Below are 20,816 nucleotides of genomic sequence, written 5' to 3' on the forward strand. Positions count from 1 at the left end.
CTTTGCAAGGACAGGCAATGCTGGGTGCAACTTAAAGCATCTGCCGCTACTGAAATAGTTTCACTCTCAAACTGCTAACAATGTCTGGGTTTTTGTCCCAATGTTTACTGAATGGTGTTCTGCTATTTCAGTGCATTAATTCTAATCATGTCTTTTGGAGGAGCAGAGCATGTGTCTTCTTTGTATTATCTCATGCGCTGGAAATGATCAGTTCCTTAAATGTCACAATTCTTTCTTTTGTTCCTAGTTTAGATTACATACAGCATATCCCCTGACAAGTTAATCTTAAGACTTTCTGAGTGAGCAGGAAAGTTCTTGTATTTGTACAATTAATCCTTTACATTCATATATACTGTATATATATCATATATATTTGTATATACATTCATATATATATATATGTGTGTGTGTGTGTGTATACACACACACACAGACACACACACACACACACACACACATTCAGTTCCAATTTTATGTAGAAACCACAAATGCATTAGGATCTTTTAGGAAAAAATGGTCCATATGTTGTAAAGTTCTAGAAATCTGGAATGTTAAGATTTGCACTGATAGACTTACACTAGGATTCATGTTAATTAGTCATGAAATGCATTGTCTCCCAGCCTGCTTTGCAGGATATTTATGAAGATGTCACCCCGGGTTTTCTACGGGAATCATGCAATATAATGTAACAAGTACTGTTTTTACCTACATTGAATGCCATTTGTTTGACACACCTTTTAAAGACAGGCTCCAGAATTAACACCTATTAGCCATGTGCAAGCGTGATAGTTTGCTGTTTTGATTTTGTTTGAGATAATAAGTTCCACCTTAATCTTCTAATGTGACTAGATATCCAGATGGGTATCTAGATTGATATTTGGATCACTGTTGGTACAGTTTGGTTCAAACCAAATTGTATTGCCTATATGTTTCTATTTAGATCAATCTGTCCTATCCCACTGCTTCCTGATATAGGGTAGGGACTCTTTTTTGCATGATTCATCACACTCCTTATTATCTCGTTTTGTATGTAATTCATATCCAATTGGAGCTGTGTGTGGTATTATCAGAAGTGACAACCCTGTGATGTAATAAGTGGTCTGTAACAATAAAAGGGAGGATGGAGAAAGCCTCTCATCTATTTTCATCTTTTTTTAAAAGAAATATTTTCCTACGATTCTGATACCATGCTAGGCTGATGCATTGCTCTTTTGATATTCTACTTACTTTAACAACAAAAAGGAAGCCAATGTGGCCCCAGAATGACAGCTGTGAGAAAAGGCAGCAGCTCAGTCCTGGCTGAGGAAAAAGGTGGAGAAAAACAGGAGTTACCTGCCTTATGTCTCTCCAATCTTCACTCCATTGTTTTCCCCTCATGCCAGTACCACTGCCATTGCCTCCTTACCTGTGCGTAAACTGGTCAAAGTTACATAAACCAGGTAAAATTTACTCATAAGTAAACCAGCAATGGAAAGACCTTTGTGGATCCTTCCCATGGGGGAATAAACCTTTCCTCCAGCGTGAAAGGAAGGATCGCTCAAGTGAGAGATAAAATAGATCACCCTGAATATACGAACCTTTTAAATGTGAACCAGACTGCTCCAAATTCCCCCACCTGGACAGACCCAAAGTGAGGCAAATCAAGCAATACTTTCATTGATTTATTTTCATTTTAGAAATTAATGTATTTCATTATCTAAGGAGTGGCCTTGTTGCTGACATGTCCCTCTTTATACTGGCAGGTGTAGAAACTTCTCCCAAGGGAAGACTTGGTTCTCTGAAGTCCACACCAGGATCTTGGACCACTTCTGGTAAATCAGTTCCTAAATCGAAAGTCCCCATAAGAGAACCAGGACTCCGGAGAACCTCTAGCATCTCTTCCATCAGTAGCACTCAGAGCGACCAAAGTACTTGCAGCAATAATTGTAAGTTACTCGGAGGATCCAGGTTTTTCTCTAGATACAAACTGAATAAAAACCTAAATGGTTTGTGATTTACCTTTTTGAAGTAGTTAACTTTGTTTTCTCCTAAACATTGTAGAAGCTAATAGTTGGGATCATGCTGTTTGGACCTCTGACATGAGTTATGCATATGTACCCCTATCCTTGAGTTAGGCAACATTTTCTAGTGTTACAAGAAGGACCTCTTGTAACTTAAAGTTTATTCCTGTGGAGATTGGACAGGTCACTCATAGCTACTAAATAGATAGGTCCTACCTAGCCAGTTTGTTGTACTGTCTAAGGAAGCATATGGTCAATGGTTCGTTGCCTTGTAAGCAGGCAAGAATTCTCTTTTAGGTCGAGCTTTTCCATAGGGCAAAGGCTATCCACTTCTTGGGTTAAAGGACCTACCTCAGGCACTAAAAGTGGTAGTCTTCGGCCTGCACCCAAGATCATTATATCTTTAGGGAGAAGTGATTCTAACAACTCCCATTGTTACATGTGTAGCTTTTTGTATTTATTTTTAAAAAACTGAATTTCCCTCTTATAGGAGGAGGTGTTTAAATTTTACTAGGCTTTCAAGTAAGAAGTAATAAGCTTAGAGGAATGCTTTAAAGTACACGATTTAAGCATAACAGAAATTAAGGCTAAATAAGCTCCTGTGAACCCTGACTATTGCCTGTTCTGTTACTGCCTTGAGCTTTGTTTAAAAAACACACAAACAAAAGGAAAAAAGAAGCAGAATGAGGATTTAGGGGAAGAATTTGTGCCTTATATTAAAGAGGTAGAAATCTGCTGTATAAGGAGGGGGGGATATTATGCTAAAACCCTGCTGAGCTACGGAAGCAAGCACTGGCATAGACTTAATAATGACTCTTCGCTGCTTCTTCCTTTGTAACATAAATCCTCCCCATGTGCAATTTGCTTTTTCAAAAAAACAAAACAAAAAACGGCATAATATTTACATTTGGTAGCATGCGTGACTCCTACAAACAGGCTGATTCTACACTGACAGCCATGTTGAGGGGTGGGTTGGGTTTTTTGTGTTTTGTGTGGGGGTTTTTTTGTGGTGGTGGTGATTTTTTGCTGTTCAGGTTTACTACTGGCTGGATCACCTCAGGAGGTTGTAAATGCTGTGCTCTGTTTCTTTTCTTTGCTCTTAACAAAGAAAAGGTCTTTGCTGCATAAAAAAGAAATGTTCTTTTCAGATTAAGTATCCAGTTGATGACTCTTTGTTAACCTGATTTGCTAGTTGGCTTAATCTGTTTTGTCTCCTGCCTTCAAGCTTACAATTTTTTTCCACTCTAATTCACTAAGAGCAAAGCGTTGGGAATACGGAGAGGGTGAACATGGCTGCAGTCTTTCGGGCTTTGAGCTTGCTTTGATCATTTTAAATGACTATACCAGGAGGACTTCGCAGTTGCACAGAAACTGATTTTTCTCCTCATATTTTCACCAATTCTACCTTAACACCACCGGCAGGAAGCCACTACGATATTACCTTACTGATCTTGCTGGTAGTGGGATCTTACAGCTTTTGTATAATTCCTTTGTTAGCCACATGTACTGGGAAAAGAAGTAGGTGATCTTTTTTTTAAAAGGGGTGTAGTATGTTTCTTGACTTTCTGAATAAAATGAATATATCAAATGGAATGCTTATTAATTCTGAACTTTTAGATTTTTTTAAAAAATTATTGGTGGGAAGAAGAATGTTATCCGAGTATATGCCTGACTAGTCTTATTAAGCCATAGTCATACCTCGAAAATGTTAGCTGAATGCATTTCTAACTGTTGAGTGATATTATCTTGAGTATCTTGGATGTGATTTTTGTAAATACATCCTTCGTTTTTCTTCTTTAACCTCGTTCTCTCTTTCCCCCCATCCCCCGCTGTCTGTCCATGTGTGGCTTTGCTCAGTATGCTTTGGAGTCAGACAAATTAGCCACCAGTGGTAGACAGTATGAAATCTCCCACTGTCAAATTTCTAGGGCATTCTAAGGTCAAAGTAAGATGCTTATTCAGGCTGGCTGTTATAACTGAAAATTAATGTATTTCTGTGGATGGTTATTGAAGGAACCAAACACAAATGACAATTCTGTAGCTGTGTGTGCTCAGTGCTTTCTGTTATTCCCTTAAAAATCTTACGTTATTTCCATTGTGTTTCTGTGTGTTTTAACACTAGATTTTTCTGCCAGTCGTTTCTTTACCATTTTGAGTCTGTCTTTGTAAAAAAAAAAGTGCAAGGAGAACATTTAAACTGAGCTTAAGCCAGGATAGTTCCTTTGATACCTTTAGTCACAATAGTCTCAGTATTTATTTATTTATTTATTTATTTATTTATTTATTTATTTATTTATTTATTTATTTATACTAGAAGATGTTTGGATGAGGGAATAAGATGTCATATGGGAAGAAACACTTCCTTATGTTTATTTTATATCTGCATTTTAACTATTGTAAATTCCAAGTATACCTTTCCTAGGAATGATAGTATGCTCAATAAATACATTTTATTGAAGACTAAACCTTGAATGTTCAGATTAAATTCATGAATGAATGGATGTTGGCATTCACACATTAGTAAAGTTTTAATCTCCAAATTTTGCTGTGCTTCATTAAACTAATCAACAAGTTCAGCATTGTATTAAGGTAATCAGATCCCCAAATACTGCAACAGTTCTTCATGTCATTTTGGTGATCAGCAAACAATACGTCTTTATATTATTAGGGTGTTTAGTGGTTCTACCTAGTCATCACTTGTCTAAGGTGGCATTTGTTTTTACCCTAGCTAGCAGAGCAAGTGTACTAAATGAAATTCTGTTAAATTTTCTTGCAATATTACATGGCCAAGATTGTATAATGCTATCAGTGAATTAGGTCAATAGACGATGCTTTCATTGATCTACATTCTGTCTTAGGACAAATCTATCAGACCTAGGTTGCTAATAAACAGGGGTGCTTAAGCAGGTGCTTAAAGAGATAGTCATAAAAATCTAATTTGAGCAAACACATTTGTAAAATAGGCTGAATCTGGAGTGCAGTATGGCATTTTAAAAACATGTTAGAAATATTGGAACTGCAGTCTTGAAAAAAGAAGGTGAGTAGAATATTTGAATTATTGCAAAACAAAACATTGGGTAATGCCAAGAGTTGTATAACACCAAGAAAGCAGTGTGGAAGGCCACATCTACATCTGTATCTATCTATCTGCCTATCTCCTTCCCACCTTTCTCCCAAGAAAGGAGTAACTAAAATAAATACAATTCTGAAACAGTATGAATATTGGGATAAAAGGTTAATATAGAACTGAAACACAAATCAATAAAAGAAAATGGCACCATCCATTTAAACTTCAGAGTCAGTAGGAAATTCTTTTCCATACCCCCATTAAAGGTGCCTCTGAAACTGGTAGGACTAAGAAGCTGCAAATCTCAAAGGCTATGTTGGCTCACATTGTTAAGAGGTCAGGAGTCTTGTTTCTGCTGTATTACGGCATAAGCTTTTGTAGGTTCATGAGATACAGCTTAGTTTCTTGACAGTGATATGCTCTTATTCAGTGGGTTGGATTCGAAGCACCAGCATGATTTTCTTTTTAAGTGGGCAGTTCACATCTCATTTTCTACTGGCAACAGAGGTAGCTTTTTCTGTGTACTGTATTAGGAAGTATGTGAAGAAGCCGCAACTGGAGAGTGAGACACAGTCTCATGCAATATGTAGTGTAATTTTCACAGGGAGTAAAACCTCAAAGTTGGTTTCTTAAGTCGGTGGAAATATATCTAGATTTTAAAAAAAAATATTTTGTTTGTTCAGTATATTATTTAGCAGGAGTTGCTTCTAAAAATATAGTAATTAATTGGCTCTTGTTTAAACTGGCAGTATGTTAAGATTAAGGGAGCAAAATGGGATGCATTGTAAATACTGGGATGTATCAAAGATTACACTTGAATAAAAGATGGGGAGAAGAAAGTTGCATTATAGAGTTAATTGAGTGAGCAGCTAGGTTTACAGAGTCATTAGTATAATACAGCGATTATTAAAGAAAAACATAATAGGGAGTGAATGTATGTGTGCATGTACACAAGTTCATCTGTGTGGCTGCGTGTTGTGAGCTGGTAAATCAGTGCTATTTATGTACACAAACACATTACCTTGGGCTCATTGAGACAGAAAGAAGGAAAATATAAATTTAATTCTGTAGCTCTTGGTCCTCTATACCTATGACTTTGTATGAGAATCCCACCAGTATATAAGTCGGTGAGCTTCAGTCCTTCACACTTGGGATTCTTTATCAATTTAATAAGTACTGGGTTTTAATGTATCCATTTACTGCTTGTGCAAAGGCCAATTGAAGATAATATTTCATGCATTTGATGGAATGGACTAGTCCCTAAAAGATTGTGCAATAATAATTCTAGGGCCAAGTCTATCATTAGACTGAAGGAGGTAACCCCTCCCCGGTGGCAAATGTCCTAGGGCCCCCCAGCCCATTCTGTTCTGTCAGAGGACAGAGGTGCACGTGATTCTCTAGACTGCTGTGCCAATGATGCTATTTCATCACCAGGACTGAAGTATATAAAATAAAGAGACAACTCTCTCTCATTCTTTGCCTCAGGCAGCAGAATGTCTTTGGCAGACCTTATATAAATTTGTTAATTTTTATAATACCACAAGACTGTTCATTGTGTTTGTTTCTATAGACCGGCACAGTATACAGTATTCTCCAGTATTAATATTCTGATTTTTTTCTTGATATGCAGGATTTAAACTGAATTTTACTACAACCCTGTGGCTTGTTTCTTTTCTTGGCAGCTACAAGTGCCACCATTATCATCAAGAATGGAGATTGGCCTTCCAAGTCGGCTTTTCAAAATGGTACACCTGGATCAATCTCTGTGAAGCCATTGCCCAGGCCAAGAGTTCTTTCCCTGAAAAACACCCCAAAAGGTATCTGGTTTTTTTTTAATAAAAGGGTTCAATTTGCTAAGTCAAGCAGTTTTTCCTTCTTTTAGGAAAGGACATAAGATACAGGAGAAACTATAAAATTGCTGCAAATGAAACACTAGCTAGGAAGTCAACAGACCGAGCGCTGCTACTGCTGCTTGTTTGAATAGCAGCAGTGTAACTCAGCAAGAGTTGATCTGGTTCAGTGGGGTACCTGACAATGGAGCCAGGGCTTGGAGTTTGAGTCCCCCTTTTCTCTCCTGGGGGAAAGGCCAAACTCAATCATCTGGTGTATGTGTAGATGATGGCCAGCTACACAGTTCCAGAGTGCCAGCAGACAAAGGGACTGGTAAGCCATTTTTTAGTACATTACATCTAGAAAACACTAGGAGGGTTGCCACAAGTTAGAGACAAGTTGATGGCATATCATTAATTCAGTAGTCTGCTCAGAACTGGACAGACCATACAGAGCGTTGGTCCCAACCAAGAAGTATTTATAGATATAGACAGTTGAGATTAAGTGAAGGGAAAATATCAGGGTTTCAAGAAAAGGCTGGCACTTCATCCTGTGTATGAAGCAATTGCAGTAAGGTGGCATTCTTTGTCAGCTGGAAAAAAAGAGCAATGTATAATGCTTGCAGTTCCATTTCTCAGCCTTGGATGGCCACAAAAGATGGCTTGATGATGTCATAATGATATTTCTTATGTCAGAAAGTGGGCTGTAGTGTTATTTCAGATTCTTGACATAGATTTTCCCATCCTCCTCCTCATTGTCAAAGCCAAGATCCTCTCCTGATCTTCTTGTACATAGGGGATCGATGGGCGAAATAAAGTTGTTTTCTGGATAAGAATGACTCTCATTCTTTAAATGTTAAGGGTCTAAATAGAGATGAAGGTGCAACTGCAGTTCTATTTTACTTCTTTCTTCTTCTTCTCAACCTGAATGAATAATGAGACACTAGCATGTCACTCCTCCGCCTTATGCCTTTGACTGGGCTGGAGCAATGCGCAGATACTAGCTCACATCATCCCATGTGTTTAGGTTGAAAGGAAAGAGAAGAGTATAGGATGACACATATTCCACAGCAGCAATTCAGCACTCCTTTGCAGTGTAGAGTTAGACCAGATGTGGGCAATATGTGCCTGCAGGCTGCATGGCCCCTCACCCACCCAATTTTGTAGACCCAGTTACTAACAATATACATTTGTTTGATTTACAAAAAAGAGAGAGTCACACTTCTGTAAGAAAAGTATATCCCATTCTGTCTCATGTCCTGCTCTGTGCAAAAATATCTAAAAAAAAAAAAAAAGAAACTTGAAGTACTCTTTTGGCCCTGTCATATTTCATTTGCATGGTGGAATAATGGCAGATCCCTATAGGAGGGAATTAGCCTCTGACCCACTGAACAGGCCTAGCCTCAAGGCAGAACCTCAGTGTTTATCTATTGTGCTGTGAGTCTGTTAAGATGAAGAACAACAACTGAGCGCAGTATATTTTTGGTTTATACATGTTGCTTAGTTTTGTAAAGTTTAAAATCTAACCAAGTTTCTTTGTGTGTTGTTATTTTGTTTTTAAAGGAGCAAAAAGCAAGTTAAGCTCTGGAAGCCAATGTACACCAAAATCAGCCGGGTCAGTTCTTCCAGGGAGGAAGATTGCTGATGCAAGAGGCAATCAGCGGTTGGGTAAAGTATTAATCTTATCCTTACTGTGTGATAATGTGATTAAGGCCATAAGATCATCCTTGTAGCTTTATCTGCTGGATAGCTCAGTGGTTAAGGCACGTTGCAGAGCCAGAGGTTCAGAGTTCAATTTCCTGCTGTGCCTGCTAGACAGGCTGGACTTGATGGTCCATAAGGTCCCTTCCACCTCTGCAGTTCCAAGATTATTATTTTTCCATCTTTCTTTTTATTATAACACGGCTGATGGATTAATTAACTGGCATGGTGCTTGTGCAGCATATCAGACCTAAGATGGGAAATATGACTACTGTCTAAGTGTAGTAGACTTTTAGCCCAGAGGCAATTAAGTATTTCTGTCTAAAGTATATAGCTGTGATGATTTCTAAGTGACTTCAAGAGTGTGTGGAGGGAAATCAACACAATGTGCAGTTACACGAGGTGCCAGGCATAATTAAGCCTTTTCTCTCACTCCTGGAAGGATGTGCTTATTTTAAAAATGGGAGCATGCATTCTTGTATCAAAAATAGAGGGTTCCATAATGAAACGTGGTACATATTCAGATGGTGTTCCTTTAGGAGGAGACCAGTGGTGTTGACAGTATTGTTCTTAGCAAAACAGTCTGCAGTATAACAACTTGGGATTCCTATCTGAATGATCAATTGTTGTTGTTTTACATTATTTCTCTTGAACTTGTGTCACTTTTTAGAAGAGCAAAATATACCACTGGATGATATTTCACATCCCTACTATTTAATTTATCCATTGTAAGAGCACAGCTATCAGACACCTTAAAAATACTAATCTAGAGGGCAGACTGAAGAATTTACTCAAGGCCAAAGCACATTTTTAACATACAGTTCCTATGGCTCTCTTTTTCAGCTGGAAAAGCTGTTCTAGCAAGGATTCTACCTAAGGTCACATAAGTGGAGTAATTATTGGCACTTGTTATTTCTCTGTATATGTCACCACCAACACTTTTTGAAAGTGTCCCTTTCAACCTGATTATCAATGTGATGTTTTATTCATAATAGAGAATTAATGAGAAGGGGGCAATTAGATTTGGTTTTCAGTGTGATAGATATGGAAAGTCCTGAGTCTTCCTCCTGCTTATTCATTTACAACTGCTACTTTCTGAGGTAGTGCTTCCAGGTTTGTTTCTAAAGAGTTATTGGGCTACTATTTATATGTTGTACACTTGTATGCAGTTTAGCCCTTCTGATCTTCATAGTGTATCAATTCATAAAAATGATAATGAATTGCCATCTTAGGTTTTTTTTTCTTTTCTCCCCTTCATAGCGCCTTCAGGACAAAATGGATCCCGAAATATATTCTCAACATTCAGTTCTGGTGAGTAATTTTATACTGTATCCTCTTCTTTTTCCTGATCTTAAATGTACTATGCCAAAAGGAAGCATTCCAGTATGTGTATACAAATGTTGCTGCTGTTGTAGTAAAATCTTTTGTGACAACTCACAAGTTTTTTTTCTGGTGCTTAATTCTGGATATGGCAATTATACAGTGATGAAGCATTTTTCAAGCTATGTGCTGAAATTTTATACTTTTACATTTAATTCACACAAATGCTCTCTTAGTCTCCCCTTTTGTAACCGAGATTGTGTACAACATGTACTGAAAGTGGAAGCTCCAACTTTTGTCAACTACTCTTGAGTGATTTTGTCCAACTGGATTTGACCAGAACTTGGTGAGAATACAAGCCCTCGAGGGAAAGGCTTGGGATGGAGTGGAGACAGTGATATAGTGGTGCATTTAGGATTGCAGGGCTGGCACACATCTTGACAGATGTAATAGCCACATTTTCAATTAATGTCCAAAAATGGGCAGCTTTCTTAATCCATCCATATCTCTCTCTCTCTCTCTCTCTCTCTCTCTCTCTCTCTCTCTCTCTCTCTCTCTCTCTCTCTCTCTCTGTGTGTGTGTGTACAAGTGAGCTGGGAAAGGTTACTGTTGCTGGTAGCACATTGGACCTAGGTTTGTTTTAGAAAAGGGGAACACAACAAAATTTAATGGTATCCCCCACCAGAATGTGGTGTTCAGTAGATTATCCTCCAATGAAGCACAGTGCTCAGTATGAGAACATTTGTTACACTCTTGCCTTTAGAACATCATCCTTACATGTAAGCAATTCATTTATTCATCTAGTGTAATTAATTTCTGCGTTTCTGCCAATAAATGGCCTCAAGGCAGCTTACAAAATATTTTAAAAATAAGTATAGAGAATTAAAAATGCAATAAAATATAATAGTAAAAATTAAAAAAAAGGAAATAATTCAGCATATTTTATGCATTTCATATTGCATTACAGATCCCATTCCGCTTGCTCAATAGATCTCCCGGCACTGACGCTTTTTTTTTTTACCTCTGGGTAAACCAGTAGGCAGGAGGAGTTGCTGCAGAGCCTCCTGGGAGAATGCTCACAAGAGGAGAGGCCTCACCCAGCCAGAGCCCATGCTATGTGTTTTTCCCATTATGTTCAGTTTGAACAAAATCTTCCCTCTTCCCCCAGTAATTAATTGATGCATGCAACAAAAAATCAAAATGGCCCTTTCATGGGAAAATAAATATTAACCCCATCCAATGCTGCTTTTGGTTCATAGTCCTATGAATAGTATGCTCACTAATATTGTTATTTGTGCATTTATTTCCATTGTTTATTTATGTATTAAATTTACACTCATAAGTTGAATTGTCCACACTTCAAGCTGTTGAAGAAGATTCTGCAGTTCCTAATGAGAATGGCCAGCTGTTGAGAATGATAGGATTTTAATCAGACATTTGGGAAGATGCAGATTCCCCACCTCTGTTGTAAGAGACACTTTTCATAGGTGCACTGAGCTTTGTGGGACCTGCTTCTCCATGGAGTCATGGCATATAGCTTTTGGCTGTATCTACATTTCAGTCACGCGGATACGGCTGCAGTACAGGCTTCTCCTCTGGATCATCTAAGTTCCAGTTTACCTTTTTCTGTTAGAATAAATATTAAACAACTTTAACGTTCAGCACATTATCTATCAGGTTTGTCAGTTTGATTCTTTGAATCCTGTGCAATACCTAAAGGAGTGCAAAAATAAAACACGTGTGTAATTATAGTGATTTCACATATTATTATTATTATTATTATTATTATTATTATTATTATTATTATTATTATTATTATTATTATTATTATTATTATTATTATTATTATTATTATTATTATTATTATTATTATTATTATTATTGAATTTATACCCCACACCATCTGGCAACCAGGCCACTCAAGGCAGCTAACAACAAGATAAACAGCACAATATCAAAACACGATAAAAAAAATAAAATACATACATTCAACAAATATAATAACCAGTAGGATAAATTAAAACAGATGGCAATGAAGGTGGTAAAAAGGATGATGAAAAGGATGGCAAAAAAGAATGGTAAAAGGGATGCTGAGATCTCAGAAACTTAATGCTCAGGGAAAGCCTGGCGGAAGAGCCAAGTCTTCAGTGCTTGTTTGAACCTATCCAGTGAGGGTGCCAGGCAGATCTCAATGGGCAGGTTGTTCCACAGGTGAGGGGCAACCGCCGAGAAGGCCCGGTTTCTTGTTCTTTCCCTCTGAGTCTCCTTCGGGGTCAAGGACCTCAACCGTGCGGCCTGTGAAGAATGGGTATTACGGACAGATCTGGCTAGGAGCAGGCATTCTGATAGGTAGCAATGTCCTAAACCATTTAGGGCTTTGAATGTTACCATAATAACCTTGAAGTCGATGCGGAAACGAACCAATAGCCAATGAAGGGTGGCCAGAGTGGAGGAGATGTGCTGGAATTTCATCACCCTAGTTATTAATCTGGCTGCTGAATTTTGGATCAGTTGAAGTCTCCACATCAACCTCAAGGGTAGCCCCACGTAGAGATCACTGCAGTAGTCTATTCTTGAGATTACGAGGGCATGAATCGGCATTGTGAGTGCCCCCACGTCTAGATAGGGACACAGCTGGGCAATCCTCTGAAGAAGGAAATGGGCTATCGAGACCACAGATGTCACCTGGGTTTCTATGGTGAGACCCGGGTCCAGGCAGATGGGAAGAGTCACTCCCCCAAAGGAGAGGGAGTTTTGCAACCCACTGAAGCCAGGGCGGCCAATCCACAAGATTTCTGTCTTGTCCAGATTCACCCTCAGTCCATTTGCCCTCATCCACCCCAGGACGGTCCCCAAGCAGCATTCAAAGTTTGGAACAGCATCTACTGCAGTTGGAAAAAAGGAGAGGTAGAGCTGGGTGTCATCAGTGTACTGATGGCACTGGGTCACAGAACTCCGGATGACCTCACCCAGCAGCCTCATAGAGATATTAAATAGCATTGGGGAGATGATCGACCCCTGCGGAACTCCACAATTGAGGATGCATGGGGTGGAAGTCATCTCACCAAGCTGCACTCTCTGGGGATGATCCTCCAAGAAGGAATGGAGCCACTCCAAAGCGAGGCCACCAATCCCCAACTCGGAGAGCCGCCCCAGGAGGATATCATGGTCGACGATACCAAAGGCCGTTGACATATCAAGGAGAACTAACAAGGTCATATTGCTCCTGTCGGCCTCCCTCAGGAAGCCATTCTGCAGGATAACCAGTGCTGTTTCCGTACCATGCCTGAAGTCCAACTGGAATGGATCAAGGACATCAGCTTCCTCCAGGATTGCCTGGAGCTGATCGGCCACCACCCTCTCGACCACTTTACTCAGGAAAGAGACATTGGTCAATGGGCCTATAATTCCCAATTTCATCCGCCGCCAAATTAGGTTTCTTTTGAATGGGCCTAATGAGTGTCTCCTTGAGGGAGCCATGCCCTTCTGGAGAGACCCATTAATTATTGCAGTGGCCCAATATAACATTGAAGATTATTTTGCCTTTATTGTAGTGCACAAATTAAACTGGAAATATGTATTTAATAAGACATTCAGTTTTAGGTTGACAATTTTACACATTGGCTGCAATTTTGGAGCACAACAATAAATCTGTTTAGCAAAATCTTATTTTGACAGGGCTGTATCTGTCAGCCACAAGAGAGAAACATTATGCGCTAACTAGGACTGCTACTTAACATGCAGTGGTAACTGTAGGTGTCTTGCTGATACTCCTGAGCCCATGGATGTAAAAAGGGCCCCCATGTTATCGGCTCCATCTCAAAATGTCTTCTTGTTTACTAAGTAGTTGGATAATAATTACTATTGTGACATCATCTAGAATTGACTTAGTGAATCAAGATAGCTCAAGTTTTCACAGCAATAAATAGAATATTAAAACAAGGCAGGCAGTGACTGTCCAAATACTTGTATAGGAGTGTTTTGTTCTTAAGAGCTTTGGACACAGCAAATGTTAATTATTGAAGGGTAGCATTATCAAGAGATATTAGATCACGTAACAAAGAACTAAGAAATATATTTACATCTAGGGATAAGTAATAAGGAAAAAAGGGGAGCTTAATGGCTGTAAATAATGAGACTTCAGGTTACTTTTGGAAAAAAAATCAGTTGGGAACAATTGTTTCATCCGATATGTGTCCCTTAGATGTGTGCAGATTATATTTTGAACTCTCTCCAAGAATTCCCCAGGCAGTTATGCAAATCTGCATATGTCTAGTCTCTGTCTTTGTGGCAAAATATACAATAAGTTTGCAGAACATTGCCAATGATGTTGTAGAGTGATAGCTCATCATCCCCTGGATATGTATTTGTGTGACAAGTATCGATCATGCTGCTTGCATACCATCCCTGGTATGTGTGACAATGAAATATGATCTCAAGGTGATTTTAATGAATCAGTGTTCTCTGTGTTAATTTTATTTCGCAGCGTAGACTACATTTATAGATTTTTGCAATAGTTCAAACTGTTTCCTAGAAACACTCAAAATTAAGACTGATTCAGAACTACCACCCTCAAAATAACCTAATAGGTACTGTCTCCTCCACTGCCATTATCTCCAGCAGTTCTGAAACTTCACTCTCTTTCCCCTCTACTTATTTTAATGGACTACATGGACCTATCCTTTAACAACAAACAACTAAGCAAGTGTTTGGAGAGATCCAAAATTCTGTAGGCACTTAAGATCTCCAGATTATAAATGAAATTACGGTAACATAAATGTTTAATACTACTAGGAAAGACAGAATGAGGCAAACAGACTTTTGATTTTACTATGGTGGTTATTGAACTCAGCAGTAGCTGGATTTCTTCTCTCAGGTTCAGTGAGCCATTCAGTGGGGGCAAAGGGAGAAGATTCAGTTAGGACAATTGCGACCAAAAGGAAACAGACCTATCTGGGAAGGTGAGGAAAGAAATGCTGCCTCTCGCCCTCTGTCTCTTCCCCCAAGGGCCTTACCCTTTCCTTGCCTCTGGAAATTCTGTAAATTGTGTGGGGAAAGGAACGTAGAGAGTTAGTTACCTTAAGTTGGAGGAAACTCTTTTGTCTGTCTGATTTTAATTGCCTACTGGGCTTGGCTGACTTCAAGTGAAATTATATGAAGTTAGTTTAAGAAGAGAATTAAATACCTTGTCACTTATCCACTGTGCCTGGATAAATCCATCTCAAGGGTAATGCTTCCACAGCAACAATGAGGTTGCCTATGTTTGTCAGGTTAGCATGTGAAAAAAGAAACTGAAGCCACAGCCTTCTGCATATCTCACATGTTAATTTCTGTTATATGACCCAGTTTTTTGTTTTTAGAACTCATGATCGCTCCATGCTCTCACTCAGCATTGTTTTTTATCAGTTGCACTTTGATTTTTTTTTTCATATCTGAAAAATTAGATTTAGACCATTTTAGAATGGATCACTGCCTGGATAGCTCAGTGGTTTGGATGTATGTTCAATTCCCCACTGTGCCTCCTGTGAGTAGAGCTAGCCTGTGTGGCTTTGGGCAAGCTGCATAGCCCTAGGGTGTGCCTAGAAAAAGCAAATAGTAAACAATTTCTGAGTATTCTCCACTTCAGAAATCCTGGAAAGGATCACCATAAGTCAGATTCCTGATGATGATGATGACTATGATGATGATTATTACAACAGTTAAGTCTCAAGATGCCAAGGTGGGCAATCTGTGGCCCTGCAGAGGTTGGCGAGCCCTGGATCCTGGTGATATCCTCTTCCAAATTGTGATTGTTTTTCTTTTTCTCTAACTTGAATATGTTTGGAATTAATTTCGTTTTTTGGAAAAAACACCTGAAGGTTCTCCCCTACACATTATAGCACCCATACCTTGATTAAGGAAAAATGTCCAGTCTATCAGGACTAGTGATTCTCTTTTGGGTTTCTTTGTCCAATTTTTTTTTCGGTTGGAGGAAAGTCTGAGGACTCACAAAAATGAGCATACAGATTGTTGCCATATAATTCCCACCTTTGATCTCAACTGAGTACAACCATCCTGTATTATAGTAATTGGTTACTCAGTATTGGTTATTGCTAGGTCAAGTCAATTCTGAAGTGATAGGAAGGTGCAAAAGCCTTCTATTTAGGAATATTCTTTTAACTGCATTTAGGTGAAAGCTGTCTTTGGCAGTTTCAAGTGCACATGTAAAGAACTGCGATAAATAACAAAACTGTCAGTATCTCATTAGAAAGTGCTGAAATGCAACTGATCGTCATTGCTGGGCAATGCTATTTCACAATAGTGTATTGAAAATAGAATCTGATGAATAAAATACTTCTTGATTGTATGAGGAAGTCTGTGTTATGGAACATTAAATCTCCTCCCCTCTAGTGCTCTTGAAGGAGGAATGTGGCATGAGCCGTGAAATTGCTAGATGAAACATTCAGCTAGGGAGACAATCCACGTCCTCCCCCTCCTTCTGCTTTCCTTCCCTACCGTGTCCCACAGTAGATTAAACACGAACAGTGTGATGTAATTCAGCGGCTGCTTGTCTTCGTAATCACAGAGCAGTTTTATTCTGAGGCTGAGCTTTGTTTTACAGCATCTGGCGAGGGTAGATGCTGCCAGCAGCATTTACATTGTGGATATATAATATCTGCCTTTTTGGGTTCCCCTGGATTTTAATCTGTTTGTGGAACTTCTCAGTGAAGAAACAAGGGAGGCTTTTGCTGTGTTGTGATGTTCTGAGGGTTGTTTGCTTTTTTTGTGTGGGGAGAGGGGACTAACTACTTGCGTGCCTTCAAAGCTGAGTTATAAATATAGTATGTGACGGTACATGGAGGTTGTTTCCTGCTTGATTCCCATCCAGTTGCTTAGGAAACATGTTCTGGGCATCAAAATTCCCCTTATCCAACATGCGTGTTCGACTTACTTCGAAAGGATTATTCCAAAACTTCCATCTTCCTTCTGGATGTAGGAAGCGCACAGTTACTTTATATGCAGGTTAGTAATTTTTCTGCATTTACAGGGGAGACATCTTGTTTACTTCTGCTTCGGTTAATAGCACATAGGTTTTTTTCTGGGTGCTATTTCCCTCACACAGAATTAGACCTTAGAAAATTGTGCATTTCAGATCCATCATTTTTCTCACTAATAGAGCAGTGTGTGTGTTTGTATGTGTGTGAGTCACAGAGAGAGAGAGAGAGAGAGAGAGAGAGAGAGAGGGAGATGTTAATCTGACAGATGCCTTATCTATTAATAACTGGAAAAACATTAGGATAATGTTATTCTTCCTATTAAATTTTGACATATTAGAGGGTTTTAGGTGTAACAATTTTAACTAAAGCCGTATCTTTACAGTTGTAAAATGTATTTAGCATACTAACAGTGTCTAGAAGTATGAAAGATTTCCTCTGATTGTGGGGTAGAAATTATTCTGCATTTTTAAAATATAAATTTAGGTCTTGTGTATGTAAACAAGCCATTTAAAATAAAAAGTACAGTTCCTGGAAAGGTAATGAGAAAAATTCTAAGATCTAGTTTCTTAGTTCAGTGGTTGGGAAAATGAAAGTATAGTTATGGGAATGTGCTTTCATGATGTAGTATTTTAGGAAAACTGTATAGTATTAAAATAGTGCATGTGATAGACTTATGACATATTTGGAATATACATAATTGTCTTCTTTTTTTAAAAGCATGTATCTTATTCCCAAGCAGTTTAAGGCAAGCTGTGTGATTTTCTCTTCCTTTGCCTCTTTCTTTTTTAGCCTTGCAACTCATTTTTTTTCTCTATCCCTTGGGTATTTTTGACAAGCAAATCAGCTTGCCTATGCGCATGCCTGCTTTATCTCTCACTCCTCTGTGCGTGCACACACACACATGCATGTACGCACGCACACTCACACAAAGATACTTGCAGTTGCTTAGCAGAGACTAAGCTCATAATCACAACTGAGACCAGTAGTTGTAGATTTGAATGTTTTCTAGGCAAATCCAAGCATTAACGTGGACAGCACTGGTGATTTGAAACAGTTAACATTCATTTTCTGAATACTTTACTACATAGCTAGTCAGTTGGTGAATGTTGTGGAGCACAGTGTGCCGGGTGCAAACATAAAATAACCGAACATCTGCAAAGAGATATGTATACAATGTGATTGGCTCAATAGCTTGAATTGGGCAATTGTTTATAGAAAGTGTTTTGTGCTTATGGTTATATCACCATGGTTATGGTTACAGAATGCACATCCTTTTCAGCAAAATTTTCAAAATGTGATTGCAGCAGTTGTTAAATACAGTCTATGTATGATCCATATTGGATAACTGTACTACATTTATAACTATTTAATGCTCATAATAAATTAAAACCGTTGTTTAAGTTATTTAAATGCACAAATAATAGTTACATCAAGTTATCTGAATTTTTGTTTCTTGAGCATATGGGCAAATACAATTGATGTTTTCAAATAAATCAGATTCAAGCATTAAAAGCCTGTTCTGTCATGGCTGCAGCTAAAGACACTTGGCTGGTGAAAGACATACAAGTAGCTGGGATTCGGGGTGGAAGGAGAGCCTATATGCATTGAATTTGATCCATACATGCAGCAGCAACATCTTTTCCACCAAGAGCATGATTGGTGTGCATCTTATTACATAGATAGTGAAGAATTAAGGAAATAAAACTTATTTAGTATTTCTTGCTATGTAAAACTGAGTTACATATTCCAACATTAAGTTAGTAATGCTTGTAACTAATGATATACAGATGATTCCCCACTCTTATATTGATCTTACAACGGTGCCAGCCTGTGTCACAGCAGGATTCATCGTGAAAGGCCAGCTCTTCTACATGAAAGAAGAGGAACATTGCCTTTGCAACAATGCCAACAGTTGTTCCTGGTTTGTGTGTATTTAATCAACATCAATTTAATCAACATGTCTTTAATCAACATAAAAATGTGCCATCCAGTTATTTAAGGATACTTGCAAATCCTAAATTAGTAGCATTACATTTCACCCCTCATAATGTAACTGGTATTTTAGTGTTTTACCCTGGATTTCTAGTGCCAGGAAACTTTCTGTATGAAGTGACAACATCATTTAACTTATACCAAGCAGTTCAATTATGCTTTGGTTCAACATGGCCGGAACAGAAAAGTGATCAGGAGAGTTAAAGACTAAGCCAGTACTGTACTTGAATAATGTATACTTCCATACTATGATGGTGGAATTCCCATAGTGAGTTTTTTGCTACATGGGTCAGTTTTTCATTTGAAGTGATCCAGCAGCTAAAATAATTATCCAGCCCTGACAATACAGAAAATGCCCAAGACATCCTGGTGTTCTCCTAAACAGTATCAGTGCACCTTGCACTGGACAGCTTTGGTTTGAAGGGAGACTATGGAACCTTCCAAGTAAAGATTCTAGTGCAGTGGTTCCCAACCTTGAGTTCCCCTGATGTTCTTGGACTAAAACTCACAGAAGCCTTTGCCATTAACTCTGCTGGCCAGGATTTCTGGGAACCAGTGGTGTATAGACTGTTGCTTTTTAACAACAGCAACCTTTGAACTGCAGAGCTGGAAGGGACCTTATGAAGCATTGAGTCCAGCCTCTCTCAAGGAGGCATCGTGGGGAATTGAACTCCCAACCTTTGGCTCCGCAGCCAGAGACTTAAGCCACTGAGCCATGTTCCTAGCAAAAACCTTTTAGCATGAAATCTTAATACCTGATATGCCCCACTATACGTAGATGACATGCACACTACTAATATCATGACTCCCCATCCCCACTTTTTGTAATACAGTATCATGTCCAACAAAGAGATTTTTTTGACTGAAAGCTTGCATAGAGAATTTGGTCCAAGCACCATAGCTTCAGGACAATGCTAATAATTTAAGTTTTGATCAGGCTGATGTTGCTGAAAGTATTTTTGTAGTACTGACATTTTAGTATCAAGATGTACTGTAGAATATATTCATATACAAGAAGTGTGATGTCATTTTTAAATATATTTAAGAATATTATAGGAGCAGACTGCTGTGAAGGCTGTGTCTTGCTTTCAGAGTAAATATTCTATATAAATTATTTTCTTAAAAAAGATCTTAAGATATTCTAGAATGTTGCAAGGATTCTTTGATATGTAAAAGCTTCCTTGAACATCAGACACTTAAACTATTAGCAAAATATGAATTCTGTCTCAAAATTCTATCATTGAAATGTCAAGCATTTGTGTAGACCCAACAAATATTTGTGTGCTGAAGGAGTGAATAGAAATGCATGGGTCAACTTCTTCATTCATCACTGATATGGCAGAATAGATAAGCATCTTTAGATAATATTTATTTTCACCTTCCTGTACTGTTTCTACATCTGAGAGGCTTCTGATAAATAAGAGTGTTTTTTCTTCCTTCAGCTTGACAGCAGCATCTGTTCTGGTTTGTTATCTTTTAATGTAGCTTCTCCTTTTTAAAACATATACAAGCAGATACTAGAAAGGGATTGGATATGTTTCTGCATGTTTTAAAAGTGCTAACTGATATAAGTACTGCCATCACAAATGAAGTACTATGAGTGTTTTCTACTTGGATATATGTAAGAGAGAAAAGGGAAGTCTGGTGAATCTCGTCCAAGAAAATGAAGACATGGCTCCTTGTACATATCATATAATTACAAAGAGCTTTACTTTTTGCATTCATCCAAAAGATATGGGCTGGGTGGTCACAACAATGTAGATGGCTACAACACACTTCATTATGCAGCTACAGTTTTCAAGGAAGCATGCGTAATTATTTGTTGTATGTATTCAACTGAGTCAGGTTAACAGTGGAAAATGGCATATGGCATTCTTAGGAAATTTCTGCTTCAGTTAACAACACATCTGCCAAATTGTTAGTGTCATAG

At 38.4% G+C, this 20,816-nt stretch overlaps 1 protein-coding gene across 8 annotated transcripts in view; it reads left to right on the forward strand.

Annotated features, from left to right (window-relative positions):
- Window positions 1-20,816, forward strand: part of MTUS1 (microtubule associated scaffold protein 1) — a 124,123-nt gene that overhangs the window by 46,776 nt on the left and 56,531 nt on the right. For 4 of the 8 annotated variants that reach the window (XM_020791442.3, XM_020791445.3, XM_020791443.3 and 1 more), the window contains exons 4-7: window positions 1,743-1,925; window positions 6,750-6,884; window positions 8,460-8,564; window positions 9,858-9,908. In XM_020791442.3, coding sequence (XP_020647101.3) covers window positions 1,743-1,925; window positions 6,750-6,884; window positions 8,460-8,564; window positions 9,858-9,908 — 474 coding nt within the window. Of the gene's footprint in view, window positions 1-1,742; window positions 1,926-2,475; window positions 3,519-6,749; window positions 6,885-8,459; window positions 8,565-9,857; window positions 9,909-15,420; window positions 16,920-20,816 lie in introns of those variants that run through there. The other 4 variants (XM_078394638.1, XM_078394639.1, XM_020791446.3 and 1 more) reach the window with 2 other exon arrangements.

Source organism: Pogona vitticeps, chromosome 5 (genome assembly GCF_051106095.1).
Source record: "Pogona vitticeps strain Pit_001003342236 chromosome 5, PviZW2.1, whole genome shotgun sequence".
In the NCBI taxonomy this organism is placed as follows: Eukaryota; Metazoa; Chordata; class Lepidosauria; order Squamata; family Agamidae; genus Pogona; species Pogona vitticeps.